The 22983-nt window shown below is 42.1% G+C and overlaps 1 protein-coding gene across 3 annotated transcripts in view; it reads left to right on the forward strand.

The window, feature by feature from the left end:
* Positions 1 to 20909, forward strand: part of LOC139536842 (carotenoid-cleaving dioxygenase, mitochondrial-like) — a 99705-nt gene extending 78796 nt beyond the window's left edge. For all 3 annotated transcript variants that reach the window (XM_071337498.1, XM_071337496.1, XM_071337497.1), the window contains 3 exons: positions 1594 to 1776; positions 11741 to 11851; positions 20242 to 20909. In XM_071337498.1, the coding sequence (XP_071193599.1) occupies positions 1594 to 1776; positions 11741 to 11851; positions 20242 to 20358 (411 nt within the window). In that variant the 3' untranslated portion in view covers positions 20359 to 20909. The remainder of the gene's footprint in view (positions 1 to 1593; positions 1777 to 11740; positions 11852 to 20241) is intronic.
* Positions 20910 to 22983: the final 2074 nt, after the last annotated feature.

Genomic DNA, 22983 nt, shown 5'->3' on the forward strand with positions numbered 1-22983 from the left:
TAAGGTGCGGGATTGAGATGGTAGCCAGCTAGGGATGGCTATTTAACAGTCTGATGGCCTTGAGATAGAAGCTGTTTTTCAGTATCTTGGTCCCAGCTTTGATGCACCTGTACTGATCTCGCCTTCTGGATGATGGCGGGGTTAAAAGGCCGTGGCTCGGGTGGTTGATGTCCTTGATGATCTTTTTGGCCTTCCTGTGACATCGGGAGCTGTAGGTGTCCTGGAGGTGTGCACCCGGTGATGCAATGGGCAGACCACACCACCCTCTGGAGAACCCTGAGGTTGCGGGTGGTGCAGTTGCCGTACCAGGTGGTGATGCAGCCCGACAGGATGCTCTCAATTGTGCATCTATAAAAGTGTGTTAGGGTCTTAGGGGACAAGCGCCTCCTTCACCACACTGTCTGTGTGGACCATTTCAGATCGTCAGTGATGTGTACCCCGAGGAACTTGAAGCTTTCCAACTTCTACACTGCGGTCCAGTCGATGTGGATAGGGGATTGCTCCCTATGCATTTTCCTGAGGTCCACGATCAGCTCCTTCGTTTTGTTGATGTTGAGGGAGAGGTTATTTTCCTGGCACCACTCCACCAGGGCCCTCACCTCCTCCCTGCAGTCTTTCTCGTCATTGTTGGTAATCCGGCATACTACTGTTGTGTCGTCTGCAAACTTAATGATTGAGTTGGAGGTGTGTGTGGCCACGCAGTCATGGGTGAACAGGGAGTACAGGAGTGGGGTGAGCACGCACCCTTGTGGGGCCCCTGTGTTGAGGATCAGTGAAGTGGAGGTGTTGTTTCCTACCTTTACCACCTGGGGGCGGCCCGTCAGAAAGTCCAGGACCCAGTTGCATAGGGCTGGATTCAGTCCCAGTGCCCTGAGCTTAATGATGAGCTTGGAGGGTACTATGGTGTTGAAGGCTGAGCTATAGTCAATGAACTGCATTCTTATATAGGTTTTCTTCTTGTTCAGATGGGATAGGGCAGTGTGCAGTGCAATGGCAATTGTATCGTCTGTAGATCTATTAGGGCGGTAAGCAAGTTGAAGTGGGTCTAGGGTGTCAGGTAAGGTAGAGGTGATATGATCCTTAACTCGCATCTCAAAGCACTTCATGATGACAGAAGTGAGTGCTACCTGGCGATAGTCATTTAGTTCAGTTACTTTTGCTTTCTTGGGTACAGGAACAATGGTGGACATCTTGAAGCAAGTGGGGACAGCAGACTGGGATAGGGAGAGATTGAATATGTCCTTAAACACTCCAGTCAGCTGGACTGCACATGCTCTGAGGATGCGGCTCAGGATGCCGTCTGGGCCAGCAGCCTTGTGAGGGTTAACACGCTTAAATGTCTTACTCCTGTTGGCCACAGAGTATGAGAGCCCCCAGTCCACAGGAGCGGGCCGCGTCGATGGCGAAGAAGGTGTTTAGCTTGTCCAGGAGCAAGACGTTGGTGTCCGTGAAGTGGCTGGTTTTCCCTTTGTAATCCGTGATTGTCTATAGACCCTGCCACATACGTCTCCTGACTGAGCCATTGAATTGCGACTCCACTTATCAACTCTTGTTCAGCCATTAATCAGTTTGCTCTCTTTGTGTCCTGGTCAGGTGGTGTGCCAGTTTGAGGATCTCCATGGAGAGGACCTTTATGAGTACGGAGGTCTGGAGTTCCCCCAGATCAACTACAGCAAGTTCAACACGCGTCCCTATCGCTACTTCTACGGCTGTGGCTTCAGGCACCTGGTGGGAGACTCACTCCTCAAGATTGACCTGGAGGGAAAGAAACTCAAGGTGAGTTTAGTAACAACAGTATTCTTATGTGCAATGTTCCCTCCCTTGGGGGGCACTGAGCAAATTTCAGGTCTGCTGAGCGTGAATTTGAACTTTGTGAAAAGTACATCTTTTCAGCGTGTGTTTACTGTGAGCACAGGCTGTACCCACTTTAAGTTACAGTTTTAACAGTGGCCAAATAGGCTGCCTGTGGCTATTTGATCATAATATAGACCTACCAGTGTGGCCTACCATCAAAATCAATGGAGAAAATACATCCCATAATATTTTAACATGGAAATAGCTATTCTATCATTCAGCCTACAGTAGCAGCCAATGTGTGGTGTACAATGTAGGCCTACATTCTATGTTTTTTTTTTAAATGCAGGGCTTGACATTAACCTGTTTATCCACTTGTCCTTCAGACAAGGTAGTGACAGAAAATGTTGTTGTGTTGTTTGATGCAAGAAACCACTTTACATATTATTATTATTCTCATACCATTATTACAGAGATTGAGGCAAATTATGCTACCCTCTGCCTGTTGGCTACTTAGCTTATTCAAGCCTGTCTCAAAATACAACACTGCTCAATTATTTGTTTATTTTCTGTGTGTATTTTACCCCCTTTTTCGATCTTGTCTCATCGCTGCAACTCCCCAACGGGCTCGGGAAGGCGAAGGTTGAGTCATGAGTCCTCTGATACATGATCTGCCAAACCTAGCGTCTTAACACCCGCCCGCTTAACCCGGAAGCCAGCCACACCAATGTGTCGGAGGAAACATTGTTCAACTTATGACAGACGTCAGCCTTCAGGCGCCCGGCCTGCCAGAAGGAGTCGCAAGAGCGTGATGAGCCAAGTACAGCCCACCCGGCCAAAGGCTAAAAACTCACTAACTAGCAAAGGATATTATCAAAATGTGCACACGTAGCTACATGCAGCTCTCGCTTTGATCTCAAAACAAACACATCTACGCTCATGCTGTAAAAACTCTAGAACCGTGGTCACCTACCTTTTTCGAGTCAAAATGCAAGCTGAGATCTATCGCTCAGATTTTTTTCAACATGACTTAAAAAACGTAAGCCTATACAACATTAACCATTTAAAAACAGTTCTGTAGCAATGAGGTTTGTGCAGTAAGCTATAGGCCTAATACATTATCACTGCCTTTTGGCTTTGCTTAAATTGCCCTGTACTGTTTTGTGCCATTTTGTGCCATTTAAAAAACATATATACAAAAATGTGAGGTAGGCTATATAATCACAACAGTATTAGATCCGTTGTTGTATTACTTGTGAGTCATAGCTAAGTGAGCATACATTTAAATAATTAGCTTTTTATTTTTATATTACTCGGCTGATGATGCCTGCATTTGATGGTCAGTCTCAGCGAAAGGAGCGAGCAGCAGACTGAGGGTCCACCTCTCAACATCCCTCCGCTCTCCCTTTCCTCCACTGACACTGACCAAAAAGGGACATAGACTTCCAGCTGATGGCGAAAAAAAGGGACGTCACATTATTTCTGCCTCATGCACAAATTCTTGTTTCACAGAGAAAGTTAAGTATTCCTCTATATTAAAAAAGACCCAAGCCGCTAATAAGGAAAGGGAAAGGGTGATACTTAGTCAGTTGTAAAACTGAATGCATTCAACTGAAATGTGTCTAACGCATTTGACCCGACCTCTGAATCAGAGAGGTGCGGGGGGCTGCCATAATCAACATCCACGTCATTGGTACCCGGGGAACAGTGGGTTAACTTCCTTGTTCAGGGCCAGAACGACAGATTTTTACATTGTCAGCTAATAACAATAACACAAGCCTATAGATACTCATTCATTCCTACAGAAATGCCTGCTGAAGTGCTTGAAGAAGGCACATTTTATGCCTTATAAAAGTGTTGAATACAAAGTGTTGACAGTGCTGAGTAAGAACTTAAACATGAACTCACTCATAAAAACAGCACCTCTTTGCTGTATTCTTTGAGTCTCTCTCTAGTCATGGTTTTAAAAGTTTTGAAATCTCACAGTATCAACTTTGCTGTAGCTCTCTTTTATGCCTGCTACGTTACTGCCGACACAGTAATCTGAACCATCCGTTTGGCCAGCAGTAGGCTTATAGTGCACTTGATTTGCTCTCCGGGCCTGCCGGGAAGGCAGAGTTTGTACCTTCAGACACGTGAAAAGGTTCAAAATGGCAACTGTTAGCCTACCCGGCATGCAGGACAGCTGAATTGGATGCACCTACCGCCAACAGCCCTAGACTAATTAAAAAGAAATTAGGAGCACAAGAAATTATCCTTGGGTTTTTTAAAGAAATGTTTGGGCATCGACTACGAATGCCTCGGAGATTGACTACTGCTCTAAAAAGTTGAGTGAAGTTCAATCTCGTGCTTCTCTGTCTGCTGATATTTCTTCTGTGTGGCTATCTTGGGGATACTCTGCGCCCTCCCTCGCCCGCAGCTTTGAGGGAATTGCTTATGTGTGCTTCTCTGTCACAGAGCGCTTAACTATCATACACACAGAGAGATGTGCTGTACCCAAGTCATGGCAAGGATAATCTCAGAACCCAGAACCAAATCTCACACGTCATTGTTAAGTCTGTCACGAGAGACTAAGTCAAGGCAACTTGACACTTGTTAAACTATTATGTACAGTAACTTGACTTGGTCACCGTACCCAGTCACACAGTATAAGAAGTAAACATATCTACTGACATGAAGACAGACACTCCAATCTTCTCTACAGTCTATATCAGTGTTTCTTAAGTACAAATTCTTATTTACAATGACAGCCTAGGAACAGTGGGTTAACTGCCTTGTTCAGGAGCAGAACAACAGATTTTTACCTTGTCAGCTCGGGGATTCAATCTAGCAATCTTTCGGTTACTGGCCCAACACTCTAACCACCAGGCTACCTGCCGCCTGCCGTTATGAGTCACACTTCATCATGTGGCAGTCTGACAGACAAATCTGGGCTTGGCGGATGCCAGGAGAACGCTACCTGTCCCAATGCAAAGTGCCAACTGTAAAGTTTGCTGGAGGAGGAATAATGGTCTAGGGCTATTTTTCATGGTTCAGGCTAGGCCCCTTAGTTCCAGTGAAGGGAAATCTTAACACTACAGCATACAATAAAATTCTAGACGATTCGGTGCTTCCAACTTTGTGGAAACAGTTTGGGGAATTCCCTTTCCTGTTAAAGCATGACAATGCCCCCATGCACAAAGTGAAATGGTTTGTCGAGATTGGTGTGGAAGAACTTGACTGGCCTGCACAGAGCCCTGACCTTAACCCCATCAAACACCTTTGGAATGAATTGGAAGGCCGACTGCGAGCCAGGCCTAATTGCCCAACATCGGTGCCCGACCTCACTAATGCTCTTGTGGCTGAATGGAAGTCCCCGCAGCAATGTGGAAAGCCTTCCCAGAAGAGTGGAGACTGTTGTAGCAGCAAAGTGCAGGATCAACTCTGTATTAATGTCCACGGTTTTGGAATGAGATGTTCGACAAGCAGGTATCTAGATACTTTAGGTCATGTAGTGTATTTATGACCGGAAGGGACTTTCATTGCAGGTTAGGAGCGCATTTTTGCTAACCCTAACTCTTTTCCTAACCTTAACCTAATTTTCCTGCTACGTTAATTCTCCTTACCTGCTTCGTAAGTTATTTTGCTACGGAAAAGCAACTATGTTGTAACGGTATCGAAGTGGCTTGAAAAGTGTTTCTCGTGCATTACTTAACTTTTGCTTACAGTGGAATTAAAATAAACATGTTATTTTTTCTTTTGAAATTGGCTCCATAGTTAACTGGCTAAAGAACAATACATAGGCGAACAGAAACAGGTGTTACTTCTTCAGAAATTTGCAGGAAATAAGAATCACTAATGCATTCTTTTTGTGAATTATGAGAAACTTGTGCAATTGAATTACTTTTCTAACAACTTCAATATATTTAACTTTCTTTGCTCAGTAGTCAGGCTTAGCCACTGATTTCGATATGTTCTCTATCTGACCTAATGTTCAGTTCTCAAGTGAACCATCTCAGCTGAACTCCATATATAGGTCAGACGTCTCTTAGCCCTTTTTTTGCACCGACAAGGACCGATAAACTATGGTTTAACTTCTTTGATATATGGGGCAGCATTTTCACTTTTGGTTGAATTGCGTGCCCATAGTGAACTGCCTCCTACTCTGTCCCAGATGCTAATATATGCATATTATTATTACTATTGGATAGAAGACACTCTGAAGTTTCTAAAACTGTTTGAATGATGTCTGTGAGTATAACAGAACTCATATGGCAGGCAAAAACCTGTGAAAAAAACTAAAAACAGGAAGTGAGAATTCTGAGAGTGGTCGATGTTAAAGTCATCGCCTATTCAATTCCTGTAAAATATGGATCTGTTTGCACTTCTCAGTTTACATTGGCGCGTTACGTTCAGTAATGTTTTGCTTCCAAAACATCCGGTGATTTTGCAGAGAGCCACATCAATTTACAGAAAGAGTCATCATAAACTTTAATATAAGATACAAGTGTTATGCACAAAATTAGAGATGTACTTCTGTACTTACTTTTAACACAAAAAAACGCCATTTGGGTTGCGCATTATTTTGAGAAAACAAAACCCGTGTTCCGTTCGACAAATCCCAAAAAGTATCCGAAACTCATTTCAAAAGTTTTTTATAATCAATCCTCCGGTTGTCTATAACAAACATAATCGATAATATTTCAACGGGACCATAACCTATTCTTTAAGAGAGAAAAGGAAAATGGGGATCCCCTCTCTCGCAGGAACTATTCGCAGGACACTTGACTAGTTTTGAAAAAACTTGTTCATTTTTCAAAATAAAAGCCTGAAACTATGTCTAAAGCCTGGTCGCAGCCTGAGGAAGCCATTGGAAAAGGAATCTGGTTGATACCCCTTTAAATGGAGGTTAGACGGGCCAGGAAACAGATAAAAAATAAATAATAATAATAATCACTTCCGGGTTACTTTCTCAGGTTTTCGCTTGCAGATTAAGTTTTATTTTCCTCACAGACAATATTTTGACAGTTTTGGAAACTTGAGTGTTTTCTGTCATAATCTGTAAATGATATGCATATTCTACGATCTGGGCCAGAGAAAATGTCAGTTTACATTGGGCACGTTATTTAAATATATATATATATAATTCTGACCCCTAGCGCTAAGATTAACTTATGGCTGAGATCGGCTAAGATCCCGTTATCGGGATCGATTTGACAACAGCCAGTGAATGTGCAGGGCGCCAAATTCAAACAACAGAAATCTCACAATTACAATTCCTCAAACATACAAGTATTTCACACCATTTTAAAGATAAACTTGTTGTTAATCCCACCACAGTGTCCGAATTCAAAAAGGCTTTACGACGAAAGCACAACAAACAATTATGTTAGGTTGGCACCTAGTCACAGAAAAACACAGCCATTTTTCCAGCCAAAGAGAGGAGTCACAAAAAGCAGAAATAGAGATAACATTAATCACTAACCTTTGATGATCTTCATCAGATGACACTCATAGGACTTCATGTTACACAATACATGTATGTTTTGTTCGATAAAGTGCATATTTATATCCAAAAATCTCAGTTTACATTGGCGCGTTACGTTCAGTAATGTTTTGCTTCCAAAACATCCAGTGATTTTGCAGAGAGCCACATCAATTTACAGAAAGAGTCATCATAAACTTTAATATAAGATACAAGTGTTATGCACAAAATTAGAGATGTACTTCTCCTTAATGCAACCGCTGTGTCAGATTTCAAAAATACTTTACGGAAAAAGCAAACCATGCAATAATCTGAGTGCAGCGCTCAGACAACAAAACCATGTTGGAGTCAACAGAAGTCAGAAATAGCGTTATAAATATTCACTTACCTTTGATGATCTTCATCAGAATGCACTCCCAGGAATCCCAGTTCCACAATAAATGTTTGATTTGTTCGATAAAGTACATAATTTATGTCCAAATACCTCATTTTTGTCCGCGTGTTTAGCCCAGTAATCCAAATTCATGAGGCACGAGCAGATTAAAAGTCCAAAGGTTCCGTTACAGTCCGTAGAAACATGTCAAACGATGTATAGAATCAATCTGTAGGATGTTTTTATAATAAATCTTCAATAATGTTTCAACCAGAGAATTCCTTTGTCTTCAGGAATGCAATGGAACGCAAGCTAACTCTCACGTGAACGCGCGTTGTCAGCTCATGGCACTCTGCCAGACCCCTGACTCAAAGAGCCCTCATTCCCCCCTCCTTCACAGTAGAAGCATCAAACAAGGTTCTAAAGACTGTTGACATCTAGATGTAAGACTTAGGAAGTGCAATATGACCAATATCCCACTGTATATTCGATAGGCGATGAGTTGAAAAACTACAAACCTCAGATTTCCAACTTCCTGGTTGGATTTTTTCTCAGGTTTTTGCCTGCCATATGAGTTCTGTTATACTCACAGACATCATTCAAACAGTTTTAGAAACGTCAGAGTGTTTTCTATCAAAATATACTAATAATATGCATATCTTAGCTTCTGGGACCGAGTAGCAGGCAGTTTACTCTGGGCACCTTATTCATCCAAGCTACTCAATACTGCCCCCAGCCATATTAACTGACTTGCCTAGTTAAATAAAGGTTAAGTTATAAAATCAATCCAGAGAATGTGTTTCACTGCTACCGAGTCCAATGTTGGTGGGGTTAGGGGGAATGGGCATGTACAAGGAGCCACAGTATTGGAGTCACAGCATTGCCTAGAGCTAATTGGTGATTGTGGTTGGCCCTCATGGGAGACCGGAGGAAGTGCTTGCTTGGAGGTTGTGTTGTGTTGCGGCGTGCAAAATGTGAGTTTTGTTTGAATTACTTCACGCCTGTACAATTCCGAGTGCGGAGTCCAAACTGGGTGAATGATTTGTTGGTGCATGAGAAGTTTGGAAGTTGACATTGGAAATGGCGGAGAGTAGCGCGGATGAAATGGAGAAAAGGTTGGAGAAGAAACAGCTCTGCTGGAATGTGAACAGTATGTTTGTCAGTTCTGATGGTATGGCGCAGGAGGATGAGGGTCAAGGACCAGAATGGTCTGCAGTGGAAAGACATAGGAAGAAGAGAGGCCATGATACTGAAAGCAGTGGGGTGTCTCGTAGGGCCTCACGATTGGCACAGGAGTCACTACAGACCCTGGTTTGATTCCAGGCTGTATCACAATCGGCCGTCATTGGGAATGCCACAGGGCGGCGCACAATTGGCCCAGTGTCTTCCGGGTTAGGGTTTGGCCGGGGTAGGCCATCATTGTAAATAAGAATTTGTTCTTAACTGACTTGCCTAGTTAAATAAACATTTTAAAAAATAGTAAAGAAAGCGTAGAGGGCCATGATAGGAAGCGAGAGTAATGGTGTGTCGGAGTGGAAAGTGGTGACGGTATTTGAGACCACAGGGCCTCATTTACACCCTATCTGACTAACCAATTCCGTAGAGAAAGAGAGAGGGGAAGTCAAATTGGCCTGGTTCTTTGGAAATGGTAGATTATTCACATTTTGAATTAGCCAGGCTCAGCAAGGGAAGATTCTGCAAATGGGAAGAAGATTAAAAGCTATTATGTCCCCAGTGCTTATGCTAGGTTGAGGGGAGTCATCACCGGGGTCCCAATATCTATGTCCATAGACGATATTAAAGAAAATGTATAGGGAGGCAGAGTGATTGAGGCCAAAATGTTGGAAACAGAAGGCCAAAGAAGTGAACGCTTATCAGTGCTGCGGAGGTTTGACAAGGTTTTGCCTGGAGAAGTACGGACAGGATTCCTTAGTTTCAATGTCAGAGAATTTGTCCCATCCCAATTGCAGTGTTATAAAATGCCAAAGAATGGGACATGTAGCTGTTCAGTGTAAAGAAACTAAAATATGTACCAAGTGGAGGGGAACATGATTACGGTGAATGTGGGAGCAATGTGAAGGGTAAGTTTTGTAATTGTGGGGGGGGGGGGGGAACATAGTGCAGCATTTGGTGGATGCCAGGTGCATAGAGAGGCTAGAGAGGCTCAGAGATATAGAATCAGTCATGATGTATTGTATGCAGGAGCTGTAAAACATATTGGTGGAACTACAGTAAGGAATGATGGAGCTTCCATGGCTGCTCCTGTACTAAGTGGACTTAATGTCGGGGATGGTGCTTCTGTTGGTCTTGGTATGGTTTTGAGACCTGTTCAGAAATCTTGTGCTAAAGAATGTGATGTGTCAAAGGATACTTTGATAGTGAATAAAGTTAACTTCATAGGTTATCAACACGACTCGGGTTGTGTAATGCAGAAATGCCAGGTTGAATGTTAGAGGGGTAAACAAACACACTGAGGATTCTTCCTGTCTTGGTGGACTCATGGTGGACTCACGACCCAGGGCTACCAGATCTCGGGATGCTCATGCTGTCAAGAAAGTACCTGAAAAACCTTATAGATATGTTTCTCCCAATCTCTTGCATTGCTAAACCTATGTGCATTTCAAGAAGTACAGTTATCTGGCGGATGCAAAAATGTGGCATGTACAGTATATCAAAGGAACCTATTGTAACCTTACTAACGAAGAGTTGGACAACCTAGTAACATCTGTGAACGCTAGTACTCCTCATATTGGTTATCGAATTATGAAGGGATACCTACAAGCTTTAGGCCATCGCGTCCAGTGGACAAGAGTTTCAGCCTCCATGCACTGTGTAGATTCGGCAGGTATACCGTCAAGAATGGCTTCTATGATTCATTAGTTTCACAGTACATTAATGAGATGAATAAATTAGTGATGGCTGATATTTAACTTACCTCATGTTCTCTAATCAAGTTATTAGATTCTACATACTGGATAGTATTAACTTGCTCCTCAATCACATTTAGGGTCTGGGGAGAACAAAGGGTCGAAAACATTGACATAGCTTGATGCATGTTTTCAGGCTGTGGTTGTGGCGGGGAAGCTTTATATCTGGCAAGAGTATCTATAATCAAAGATATAGAATTATTGTTTGTTCAGTATATTGATAATCTTACAAACTGATTATCAAATTGACCAGGTAATTCCAGGGCCTGTATTCAGAAATGTCTTAGAGTAGGAGTGTAGATCTAGAATCAGTTTTGCCTTTCATATCATAAGGGATAAGATTATATGGACAGGTGGTCCTAGATTAGGACTCCTATGCTTTCTGTCTTATTGAGATTAGAGGGCCATGTGTCCATAAGGTTTAAGAGTGGCCAACAACACCAACATTAATTCAACCTCAGGACAGTGTTTAGTCTCTCGGAAAATGAACAGACTTGTACAAAGAACTGCATATTTTACTAGTGTCTCATAATACACCTCACTTAACCCCTGCCTTGGTCCTGGAACTCACATTTCAAACTACGCTGTGGAAACCCCCAACCATCTTTATTGCTACCTTCATGATTGCTTTGAATTCCTCATAGGTATCCATGTGTACTGCAGGAAATGTGATGGTATTAGCACATTATATATACAAATGTGGACACCCCTTCAAATTAGTGGATTTGGCTATTGCAGCCACACCCGTTCCTGACAGGTGTATAAAATCGAGCACACAGCCATGCAATCTCCTTTGACAAACATTGGCAGTAGAAGGGCCTGACTGAAGAGCTCAGTGACTTTCACTGTGGCACCGTCATAGGATTCCACCTTTCCAACAAGTCACTTCGTCAAATTTCTGCACTGCTAGAGACTGAGACGTTACACGTCATGATAAACTTTGAACACAGACCAAAGAGCCCAACTCCCACCTACCGAAGGATACTATTTTGTCTGTTGATTGTGGTTCGGAAAGTTAGGAGTATTGAGATTAATCAAATACGTATCATGTACTTATTATTCTCTGAAAATAGGCAACTTTTTTTCTTGCACTTTACAAGGATTTTTGGTGTTTTTCCATATTTACCTTTTTAAGTCCTCACCAGTATGCATCTCTGCTCTCTGCTCTCTCTCTGTCTCAAGGTGTGGTACCAGAAGGGTTTGTTCCCCTCAGAGCCTGTGTTCGTCCCCTCGCCAGACGCAGTGGAGGAGGACGATGGGGTCATCCTGTCCGTGGTGGTCACACCCACTGAGGTAAAGGTCATAGGTCATTCTATTGCCAACATGACTAGCTAAATCATCAAAAAGGATCTTACGGTGTTAGGCTTTCACAAGGCAATTCAGAGAAGTAGATTGTAATTTTGGTGCGCATAAAATGGAGAATGGAGTCATGAGTGCACAGTTGCCAGAGAGGAAGGGAGAGGAAGGAAACCGCTCAAGGAATGGTGACTTTAAAACAGTTAGAGTTTAGTGGCTGTGATAGGAAGAAACTGAGGATGAATCACCATTGTTACTCAAGAATACTAACCTAAATTACAAAGTGAAAAGAAGGAAGCATGTACAGAATAGTTATTTCAAAACATTCATCCTGTTTGCAATAAGAAACTAAACTAAAACTGCAAAACATGTGGCAAAGAAATTAACTCTATGTCCTGAATACTAAGTTGTATGTTTGTGGCAAATCCAAAACAACACATTACTGAGTACCACTCTTCATATTTTCAATCATGGTGGTGGCTGCATCATTTCATGGGAATGCTTGTCATCGGCAAGGACTAGGGAGTTTTTCAGGATAAAAAAAAAAATGGAATAGATTGTAGTGGGAAGTAAATACACTGCTCAAAAAAATAAAGGGAACACTAAAATAACACATCCTAGATCTGAATGAATGAACTATTCTTATTAAATACTTTTTTCTTTACATAGTTGAATGTGCTGACAACAAAATCACACAAAAATTATCAATGGAAATCAAATTTATCAACCAATGGAGGTCTGGATTTGGAGTCACACTCAAAATTAAATCGGAAAACCACACTACAGGCTGATCCAACTTTGATGTAATGTCCTTAAAACAAGTCAAAATGAGGCTCAGTAGTGTGTGTGGCCTCCACGTGCCTGTATGACCTCCCTACAACGCCTGGGCATGCTCCTGATGAGGTAGCGGATGGTCTCCTGAGGGATCTCCTCCCAGACCTGGACTAAAGCATCCGCCAACTCCTGGACAGTCTGTGGTGCAACGTGGCGTTGATGGATGGAGCGAGACATGATGTCCCAGATGTGCTCAATTGGATTCAGGTCTGGGGAACGGGCGGGCCAGTCAATAGCATCAATGCCTTCCTCTAGCAGGAACTGCTGACACACTCCAGCCACATGAGGTCTAGCATTGTCTTGCATTAGGAGGAACCCAGGGCCAACCGCACCAGCATATGGTTTCACAAGGGGTCTGAGGATCTCATCTCGGTACCTAATGGCAGTCAGGCTACCTCTGGCGAGCCCATGGAGGGCTGTGCGGCCCCCCAAAGAAATGCCACCCCACACCATGACTGACCCACCGCCAAACCGGTCATGCTGGAGGATGTTGCAGGCAGCAGAACGTTCTCCACGGCGTCTCCAGACTGTCACGTCTGTCACATGTGCTCAGTGTGAACCTGCTTTCATCTGTGAAGAGCACAGGGCGCCAGTGGCGAATTTGCCAATCTTGGTGTTCTCTGGCAAATGCCAAACGTCCTGCACGGTGTTGGGCTGTAAGCACAACCCCCACCTGTGGACGTCAGGCCCTCATACCACCCTCATGGAGTCTGTTTCTGACCGTTTGAGCAGACACATGCACATTTGTGGCCTGCTGGAGGTCATTTTGCAGGGCTCTGGCAGTGCTCCTCCTTCTCCTTCTTGCACAAAGGCGGAGGTAGCGGTCCTGCTGCTGGGTTGTTGCCCTCCTACGGCCTCCTCCACATCTCCTGACGTACTGGCCTGTCTCCTGGTAGCGCCTCCATGCTCTGGACACTACGCTGACAGACACAGCAAACCTTCTTGCCACAGCTCGCATTGATGTGCCATCCTGGATGAGCTGCACTACCTGAGCCACTTGTGTGGGTTATAGACTCCGTCTCATGCTACCACTAGAGTGAAAGCACCGCCAGCATTCAAAAGTTACCAAAACATCTGCCAGGAAGCATAGGAACTGAGAAGTGGTCTGTGGTCACCACCTGCAGAACCACTCCTTTATTGGGGGTGTCTTGCTAATTGCCTATAATTTCCACCTGTTGTCTATTCCATTTGCACAACAGCATGTGCAATTTATTGTCAATCAGTGTTGCTTCCTAAGTGGACAGTTTGATTTCACAGAAGTGTGATTGACTTGGAGTTACATTGTGTTGTTTAAGTGTTCCCTTTATTTTTTTTAGCAGTGTATTTGACCTTTGACGGGCTGACTAGTTGTTCGGCTTTGTCCGCTGTCTTCCAACTCCAGGTGTCAGAGAGCACATAAATTAGGGCTGAGCGTACAAGAACCAAGCTAAGACAAAATCCTAGAGGAAAACCTGCTTCAGTCTACTTTCCAACAAACACTGGGAGACACATTCACCTTTCAGCAGGACCCTAGCCTAAAACACAATGCCAAATATAAAGTGGAGTTGCTTACCAAGACGACATTAAATGTTCCTGATTGGCCTAGTTATAGTTTTGACTTAAATCGGCTTGAAATATTGTACACTCCAGGTGTGCGGAGCTCTTAGAGACTTACCCGTAAAGATTCACACCTGTAATCGATGCCTGAGGTGATTCTAACAAGTATTTACTCAGGGGTGTGAATGTAAATTCGATATATCTGTATTTCATTTAAAACATTTCTAAACATTTCTAAAAAATACATGTTTCCACTTGGTCATTATGGGGTATTGAGCGTAGATGGGTGATGAATCTATTTAATAAATGTTGAATGCAGCCTGTAACACAACAAAATAAGGAATAAGTCAATAGGTATGAATACAATAGGTATGAATAATTTATTTTATGTCCTCTATAAATACGAAATTAAATACAAAACACTTGTTCAGTTTACCTTCTTCGACACATTTTTAAGTTGTACCTATTTTTGGCAGTGGATAAGAATGCAGAAGTGTTTATGCTGAAGCACCAAAAGCACAAAAATAAATAAGAAGGCTGAATGAATTGAACTTTGTTCACAAACTATGCATTAACATGCAATTCTTAATGTCACAACTAAACGTCAGCATCAGCAACTGTATTGAGTAGATTCACTACAGGGCTTTACAACAGTCAAAGGTAATGTAAAAAAAACTTTATGCCAACCTTGCAATGAGAGCTTGTTATGACAAGAGCAGCTCAACTGTTTATTACCAAAATGTTTTGGTAACACTTACTTGACAATTATCATAATAACAGATTATGACACGGTCATTACCATGTCATAATTAAGTGAAAATGCCCAATATATATTTTTACATTTATTTTATTTAACTAGGCAAGTCAGTTAAGAACAAATTCTTATTTACAATGACAGCCTACCCCGGCCAAACCCTAACCCGGACGACGCTGGGCCAATTGTGTGCCGCCCTATGGGACTCCCAATTACAACTGGTTGTGATGTCAAGTAGCCTAGTGCTTAGAGCTTTGGATCAGTAACCAAAAGGTTGCTGGATCGAATCCCTGAGCTGACAAGGTAAAAATCTGTCGTTCTGCCCCTGAGCAAGGCAGTTAACCCACTGTTCCCCGGGCGCCGAAGATGTCGATTAAGGCAGCTCCCCACACCTCTCTGATTCAGAGGGTTAAAGGGTTAAAGACACATTTCAGTTGAAGGCATTCAGTTGTACAACTGACTAGGTGAGCCCCAACCAACCTGACCTGACCTGACCTGATACAGCCTGGAATCGAGACAGGATCTGTAGTGTGATGCAGTGCCTTAGACTGCTTAGCCACCCGGGAGCCCCCCAAGAAGCCAGTGTTTGGAGGATATATTGGAACGGGTGTTGTTAGGGCCGAGACGAAGTTGAGGCCAATATATCTTCGAGGGCGTTATCACTTTATACAAGGGGTTACCAACATATTCAAATAATGATTGACATATTTTCATTACCTGTTATTTTGATTAATTTATTCATACTATTTCATCCTTCCACAAGATATCCTGTCTAGGACACACGTTCCGCTAGCGGAACCCCCCCCACATTCCACTGAAAAGGCAGCGCAGGAAATTCAAAAATATTTTTCCGAAATATTTAACTTTCACACATTAACAAGTCCAATACAGCAAATGAAAGATAAACATCTTGTGAATCCAGCCAACATGTCCGATTATTTAAATGTTTTACAGCGAAAACACCACGTATATTTATGTTAGCTCACCACCAAATACAAAAAAGCACAGACATTTCTTTCACAGCACAGGTAGCTTTCACAAAAACCCCAAATAGAGATAGAATTAATCACTAACCTTTGAAATTCTTCATCAGATGAGTCATATAACATCATGTTACACAATACATTTATGTTTTGTTCGATAATGTGCATATATATATATAAAAAAAATCTCGGTTTACATTGGCGCGTTACGTGCAGTAATGTTTTGATTCCAAAACTTCTGGTGATTTTGCAGAAATACTCATAATAAACATTGATAAAAGATGCAAGTGTTAATCACATAATTAAAGATAAACTTATCCTCTATGCAACCGCTGTGTCAGATTTCAAAATAAACTTTACGTAAAAAGATTAATCTGAGAACGGCGTTTAGAGCACAATTCAGCCAAAGAAATAGTCGCCATTTTGGCGTCAACAAAAGCTACAAAAACACTATAAATATGCACTTACCTTCGAATAACTTCATCAGAAGGCACTCCCAGGATTCCCAGATCGACAATAAATGACTGAAAAGTTCCATAAAGCCCATCATTTAGCGACTTGTTGTTAGTATGTTCAGCCCAGGAATCCATTTTCATGACGCACGAGAAATCCCTCCAGACAAAAACACAAAAAGTTCCGTTACAGGTCGTAGAAACAGGTCAAATTATGTTTGCAATCCATATTTAGTATGTGTTCTACATTAACCTCTAATTCCTCCCAAACCCGGATCCGGGAGCACCCCCATCAGTAAAAAAGCTGACTAGCATAGCCTAGCATAGCGTCACAAGTAAATACTAGCATCTAAATATCATTAAATCACAAGTCCAAGACACCAGATGAAAGATACACATCTTGTGAATCCAGCCATCATTTCTGATTTTTAAAATGTTTTACAGGCAAGACACAATATGTAAATCTATTAGCTAACCACGTTAGCAAAAGACACCACTTTTTTTACTCCACCAGTTTTTTACTCCATCAGTAGCTATCACAAATTCGACCAAATAAAGATATAAATAGCCACTAACCAAGAAACAACTTCATCAGATGACAGTCTGATAACATATTTATTGTATAGCATATGTTTTTTTAGAAAAATGTGCATATTTCAGGTATAAATCACAGTTCTACATTGCAGCTGCAATCTGAAATAGTGCCGAAGCAGCCAGAATAATTACAGAGACCAACGTCAAATACCTAATTACTCATCATAAAACATTTCTGAAAAATACACAGCGCACAGCAAATGAAAGCCCAACATCTTGTGAATCCAGCCAATATGTCAGATGTTTTAAGTGTTTTACAGCGAAAACACAATATAGCATTATATTAGCGTACCACAATAGCCAGAAACACAACCGCATTTACCAGCAGCAAATGTTAGCGATCGTAACAATCCAGCAAAAGATATATAATTGGACTAACCTTGATAAACGTCATCAGATGACAGTCCTGTAACATCATATTACACAATGCATATAGGTTTTGTTCGAAAATGTGCATATTTAGCAGCACAAATCGTGGTTATACAATGTGATCAGTAGCAGCATTTCATGCATTCTGGCCGGCGCCATCTTGGAGAGGCACCTAATCTAATCGATAAATAATCGTAAACTTGACTAAAAAATACAGGTTGGACAGCAAATGAAAGATGCATTAGTTATTAATGCAACCGCTGTGTTAGATTTTTTAAATTAACTTTACTAGACATACAGTGTGCGTTACAGCCAGACCAGTGCCGCAATAATGGCGGACAAATCCTTTTACATTTTTCCACATAAATACAGAATAACATCATAAATAGCTCTTACTTTTGGACTAGCTTCCATCAGAATCTTGGGCAAGTTGTCCTTTGTCCAAAAGAATCGTTGCTCGTTTGTAAAACGTCCTCTTCAACTTTGGAACTAGCAGCTAACAATAGCTATGTGGCGCAGACATGCCCAAATGTTCAAAACGCAATACTAAGGAAATTCCGAAAATCGCAATATACTGATATAAACTGATATAACTCGGTTTAAAATAACTTCGTTATGATGTTTCTAACACCTATATCGAATTAAATTACAGACGGATATATCTAAGGCCAATAACTGAGCGTTTCAAAATGCCGTCCTGAGGTCTTGCTTTGCGTCATGACGAACGTCAAAAAGAGAGCTCCCTCCGTTCCTTGGGGTTTTATAAGGTCTGAGATCTGCGTAGAAACTCCATTCCAATTCTCATTGGTTACTGACATCCAGGGGAAGGCGGGTGCAGTTCATGTCGACCCATAGGATACATACAGAGCTTTAAACTGATCTGAGAACAGAGCCTCGTTTTCAGACCTTCGCAGTTCCTGTCATGAATTTCGCTGCAGAATGAGTTCTGTTTCACCCACAGACATAATTCAAACGGTTTTAGAAACTACAGATTGTTTTCTATCCAATAGTAATAATAATATGCATATTGTACAAGCAAGAATTGAGTACGAGGCAGTTTAATTTGGGAACGATAAATGTCGAAGTTGAAACAGCACCCCCTATAGTGGCAAGATTAATCATCAATAAGGATCCAACCGGAGAATTTCATTGTCTGAAGAAAGAGCATTGGAACGAGAGCACTTTCTCTCGTGAGCGCGCAAAACCAGACTGAAATTTCTGACGACCACTCACTAAAACAGCTCCTATGAGCCCCTCCTTTATAGTAGAATCATAAGACTAAAATATAAAGACGGTGACATCTAGTGGAAGCCCTAGGCAGTGTTTGTTCAGTCATATCTAGAAGGGGTGTCATTTGACACTGTTTTGAAAATCGAGTTCTCATTTCCTGTTTTGACCTCTTCTCAGGTTTTTGTCTGCCAAATGAGTTCTGTTATACTTACAGAAATAATTCAAACAGTTTTAGAAACTTCAGAGTGTTTTCTATACAATAGTAATAATAAATTGTGCACGCAATTTGTTCAAAGTGGAAACACCGCCCCCTATCCCGATGAAGATATAGTCTCGACACAAATCTAGGGTTGCTACCCAAGCCGGCTGGTTGCTCGTTCTATCGGTTCAGGAGCCAGAGACGTGACCCAGTCGTTCAGTCTTCTTGTTTTGTATCTATGGACGGCGACCCAGTCCATACTGGATAGCATTATCCCTTGCTTGTTAGCTAGCCAACTATGGCTAACTTAGTCACGTCAAACAATGCAGCCAGAATAATAACAGTAGCTGCATTTGCATTTGTTTAAGCTGTTTTCTAGTGGGATTTATTTGGATACATCCATAACAATGAGCTAATGAGGTGTGATTTCACCTGGCATAGAAAATGTGCTCTCTCGTCAGGACACTGTTGTGCAGAGGAACTAACCAAAAACACAGCAAGCACAATCACTTCAAACTGAAGCTGGAAAGACTGCAAAATAGCTCCACTTCGTTTTTTTGACCTTTTTTCAATGTACGTTTCTTTGTATATATCCATAAAAATTATAACACCAATTCACGATTTTTTATTTAACCTTTTTTTAACTATGCAAGCCAATTAAAGAACAACTTTCTTATTTACAATGACGGCCTAGGAACAGTGGGTTAACTGCCTTGTTCAGGGGCAGAACGACAGATTTTCACCTTGGGGATTTGATCTAGCAACCTTTCGGTTACTGGTCCAACACTCTAACCACTAGGTTACCTGCCAGCCCCATTGCAGATTTCCGAAAACCAACTACTAATATCGGCGCTTTATCTGTGGAATAAAGGCTAATATCAGTCAAATTAGTTATCGGTAGGGCTCTAAACAAAACATTTGCAAAAGTGGCCCAAATAGCGGGAGGGATGGGGGCAACTTCTTGTCGCCCGCGGTGCTCAAGTTCAGAGCAGCTGTCAGTCAAAACCCCTACAGCGATTTGAGGCAGAGACTCTGAGCTCTAATATCATGTAATGCATGTTACTGTACAGCCGCTGCATTTCATATCATTCAATATCTTCCATTTCTAACCCATATACGGGTAAGTGTAAAGGGCTAGAGAAAATGTGATATTTTATTTTAACATGGTGGTTTTCATTTTCATTGAAAATAACTTAAACTTGTCATCAATCATATTCATACCACAAGCCTCTTCAGGTTGTTCAGTTTACTCACCCATTCATTAGGGTCATTTGGGGACATTCACTGGGCAGCAACCTCAAGTTACAGCATTTCAGAACCTTGCCATACTTATACGGTATTGATAAAGATTAATTTAGAATGTTGATAGAGGTTCATCTTTAATGTTCTTGAGTGTTGATGTCGATGAATATGGAAGGTTCTATCTCTCTATCCAGGATAAGAGGACATTCCTCCTGGTTCTGAATGCCAGGACATGGGAGGAGCTGGGGAGAGCTGAGGTGCCTGTCAACGTTCCCTACGGTTTCCATGGGGCCTTCAACCCCACCGCTTAGATCAGCGATACTGACCTACCAACTACCCCTCCATTCCTCCCTCCCATTCCCTTTTCTCTCCATGCAGGCACATGCCCAGAAAGGAGTCTACCTGTGCTGAGCAGATGCACATGCCCCTCTCCCACTCGCCAAGTGCCCTTTTGGGTGGTGGTATAATGACATTTTTTGTATACAGTTATTGTGGTTCTTCTGAACCAACTGCCCGCAAGTCCCTCCATCCCCCATTCTCCTTTCCTTCTTTCCTCCCTTATACAACCCACTGTCCTGAAACCATCATGGTCAAACCCACTCTGTATTAAACCCCCAGAAAAAGAAGGACCAAGCTAGAGGGCTTCGTTCCTGTGCGATGCACGCAGGACCTGCGTGTCGTGACAGAGATCATTACAGCACAGTTGGCATTTTATTCATGCTGAGGGCGGAAGTGGGCGGTCAGACAGACACTTATGGGATGAAAAAGGTTTTGTGTCCTGCAGATAATTTGAAATGGTTGTCTTTTTGCTTTGTATGAGTTAGCCTACCTATTGTATTAAAAACACATTTTTCACACATTATTTACACACAGAATGCAATTCTTGAAGTTCAGTAGCCTACCTCTCCTCTCCTAGTTGGGGGTGAAAGGTCAAGTACAAATAGGAAGTTGTTTGGGGGTCTGGGTGCCGCGTGACAAATATCGCGCAGTGCAGCTGCCTTTGCTTAAGTAAGCTGGATGTGTCCGTTTTTTCAACTTGAGAATATACAGAACATTTATTCTGATCATTTCTAAATTATTGATATTTAATCACCACAAAAATTCATTGAAAAACTATAGGGTTCCACTGCTGTTGCGAAGTATAACCCAGAACGATATGTGGCCACCGGAAATCCCAAGAGCCTGACCCTCTCCGGAAGTTGCTGTAGCCCTGCTTGGGGTAATTAGCCTGTGTTGGCTATTGGTTGAGACGCAGAGCCCTTATAGTCTGGAAGGCTATATCAGGTTGGGAAATTGGAAATGTAAATTGAGCCAAATTGAAGGTAGTAGTGCATTTAGGTCTGTGGCAATTTTAGTAAAAATTGGTGGGGCAAACAAAATAAAAAAATTGGGATGCATGCCAAAAAAGCCACTACACAACACAACACAACACTAAAGAATACATTAATTGTACTATGACGGTGACAAACGGTGACTAAAAAACTGTTAGGGCCTTTAACAGCTAATCACTGCTACAGCTGGCTTTCAGCGGAGCCTTGTCTGACCGCGAAACAGTTCATTCAGCATCATTTACTGCTTCAAAAAAATAGATATTCTTATTTACAATGACGGCTTACCCCAGCCAAACCCTGACATCGCCCTATGGGACTCCCAATCACAGCCGGATGTGATGCAGCCTGGATTCAAACCAGGGACTGCAGTGATGCCTCTTACACTGAGATGCAGTGGCTTAGACCGCTGCATCTCTGTGATTATTATTATTTGACCATGCTGGTCATTTATGAACATTTGAACATCTTGGCCATGTTCTGTTATAATCTCCACCCGGCACAGCCAGAAGAGGACTGGCCACCCCTCATAGCCTGGTTCCTCTCTAGGTTTCTTCCTAGGTTTTGGCCTTTCTAGGGAGTTTTTCCTAGCCACCGCGCTTCTACACCTGCATTGCTTGCTGTTTGGGGTTTTAGGCTGGGTTTCTGTACAGCACTTTGAGATATCAGCTGATGTATGAAGGGCTATATAAAATACATTCGGGAAATATGGCTGACTTGCTTAAACAAATGTAGTTTCTACTGAAATGTTCAAACTATGGCATAAGGGGACGACAAGTGCATAAGAGGCAATCCATAAATTTGATTAAGACATTAATGAGCAAGTGACGACGGACATAGTCAATATAACTATTTGTTCAGCACTTTTGAAATGTACAGCAACAGAATACAGAACACGGGCAGTTCTTACAGTGCACACCCTATACACGTCAGAACCGTAGGATAAATAAAAGGCGCAAATAAACAGACAACGAAAGCTCTTACAATATTTGATGATTACATTTCCCTAAAACAGGTTATAGGCTATTTGTGCACCACCAAGTTGGAACAGTAGGCAAAATTAAGTGGTAGAACAAATTATTAGGGTGAGGCACATTGAACTCTGTATGGGTCTTTGCGTGTCAATAAAGATACACGCCATAACACTATTTGACGCGTTAAATAAGCTTTTAATTTGACACTTCAAATAACACAATTCTATTATACAATGTTGTGTGTGCTGAATTGGCACGTGCAAGCCAAGCACCACAACTACTATCAGTAGCACTGGCAAAGATGTACAAAAAAACGTAGCCAAACAAGTGCACACCCGGCCACAAACGATGTGTTTACAATACCGTTGGTGAAAATAGACCACATATTTAGGGTGAGGCACATGGGCTACTAACAGCTTACTACACAACATACACTTAGTATTACTTTCTTAACAGTATACATTTATCCCTTGCATGACATAATTTATGCAGCAGCATACAAGACATTTTTGGACTCACCTTGTGAAGGTGGCACTTGTGAAGGTGGTTCTCTGTTGGTGGGAACTCGGGGGGAAAAACACAGCCACTCCATTGAATAGCAGGCTAACGTTAGTGGTTTCTTGGCAACACTTGC

Source organism: Salvelinus alpinus, chromosome 13 (genome assembly GCF_045679555.1).
Source record: "Salvelinus alpinus chromosome 13, SLU_Salpinus.1, whole genome shotgun sequence".
NCBI lineage: Eukaryota > Metazoa > Chordata > Actinopteri > Salmoniformes > Salmonidae > Salvelinus > Salvelinus alpinus.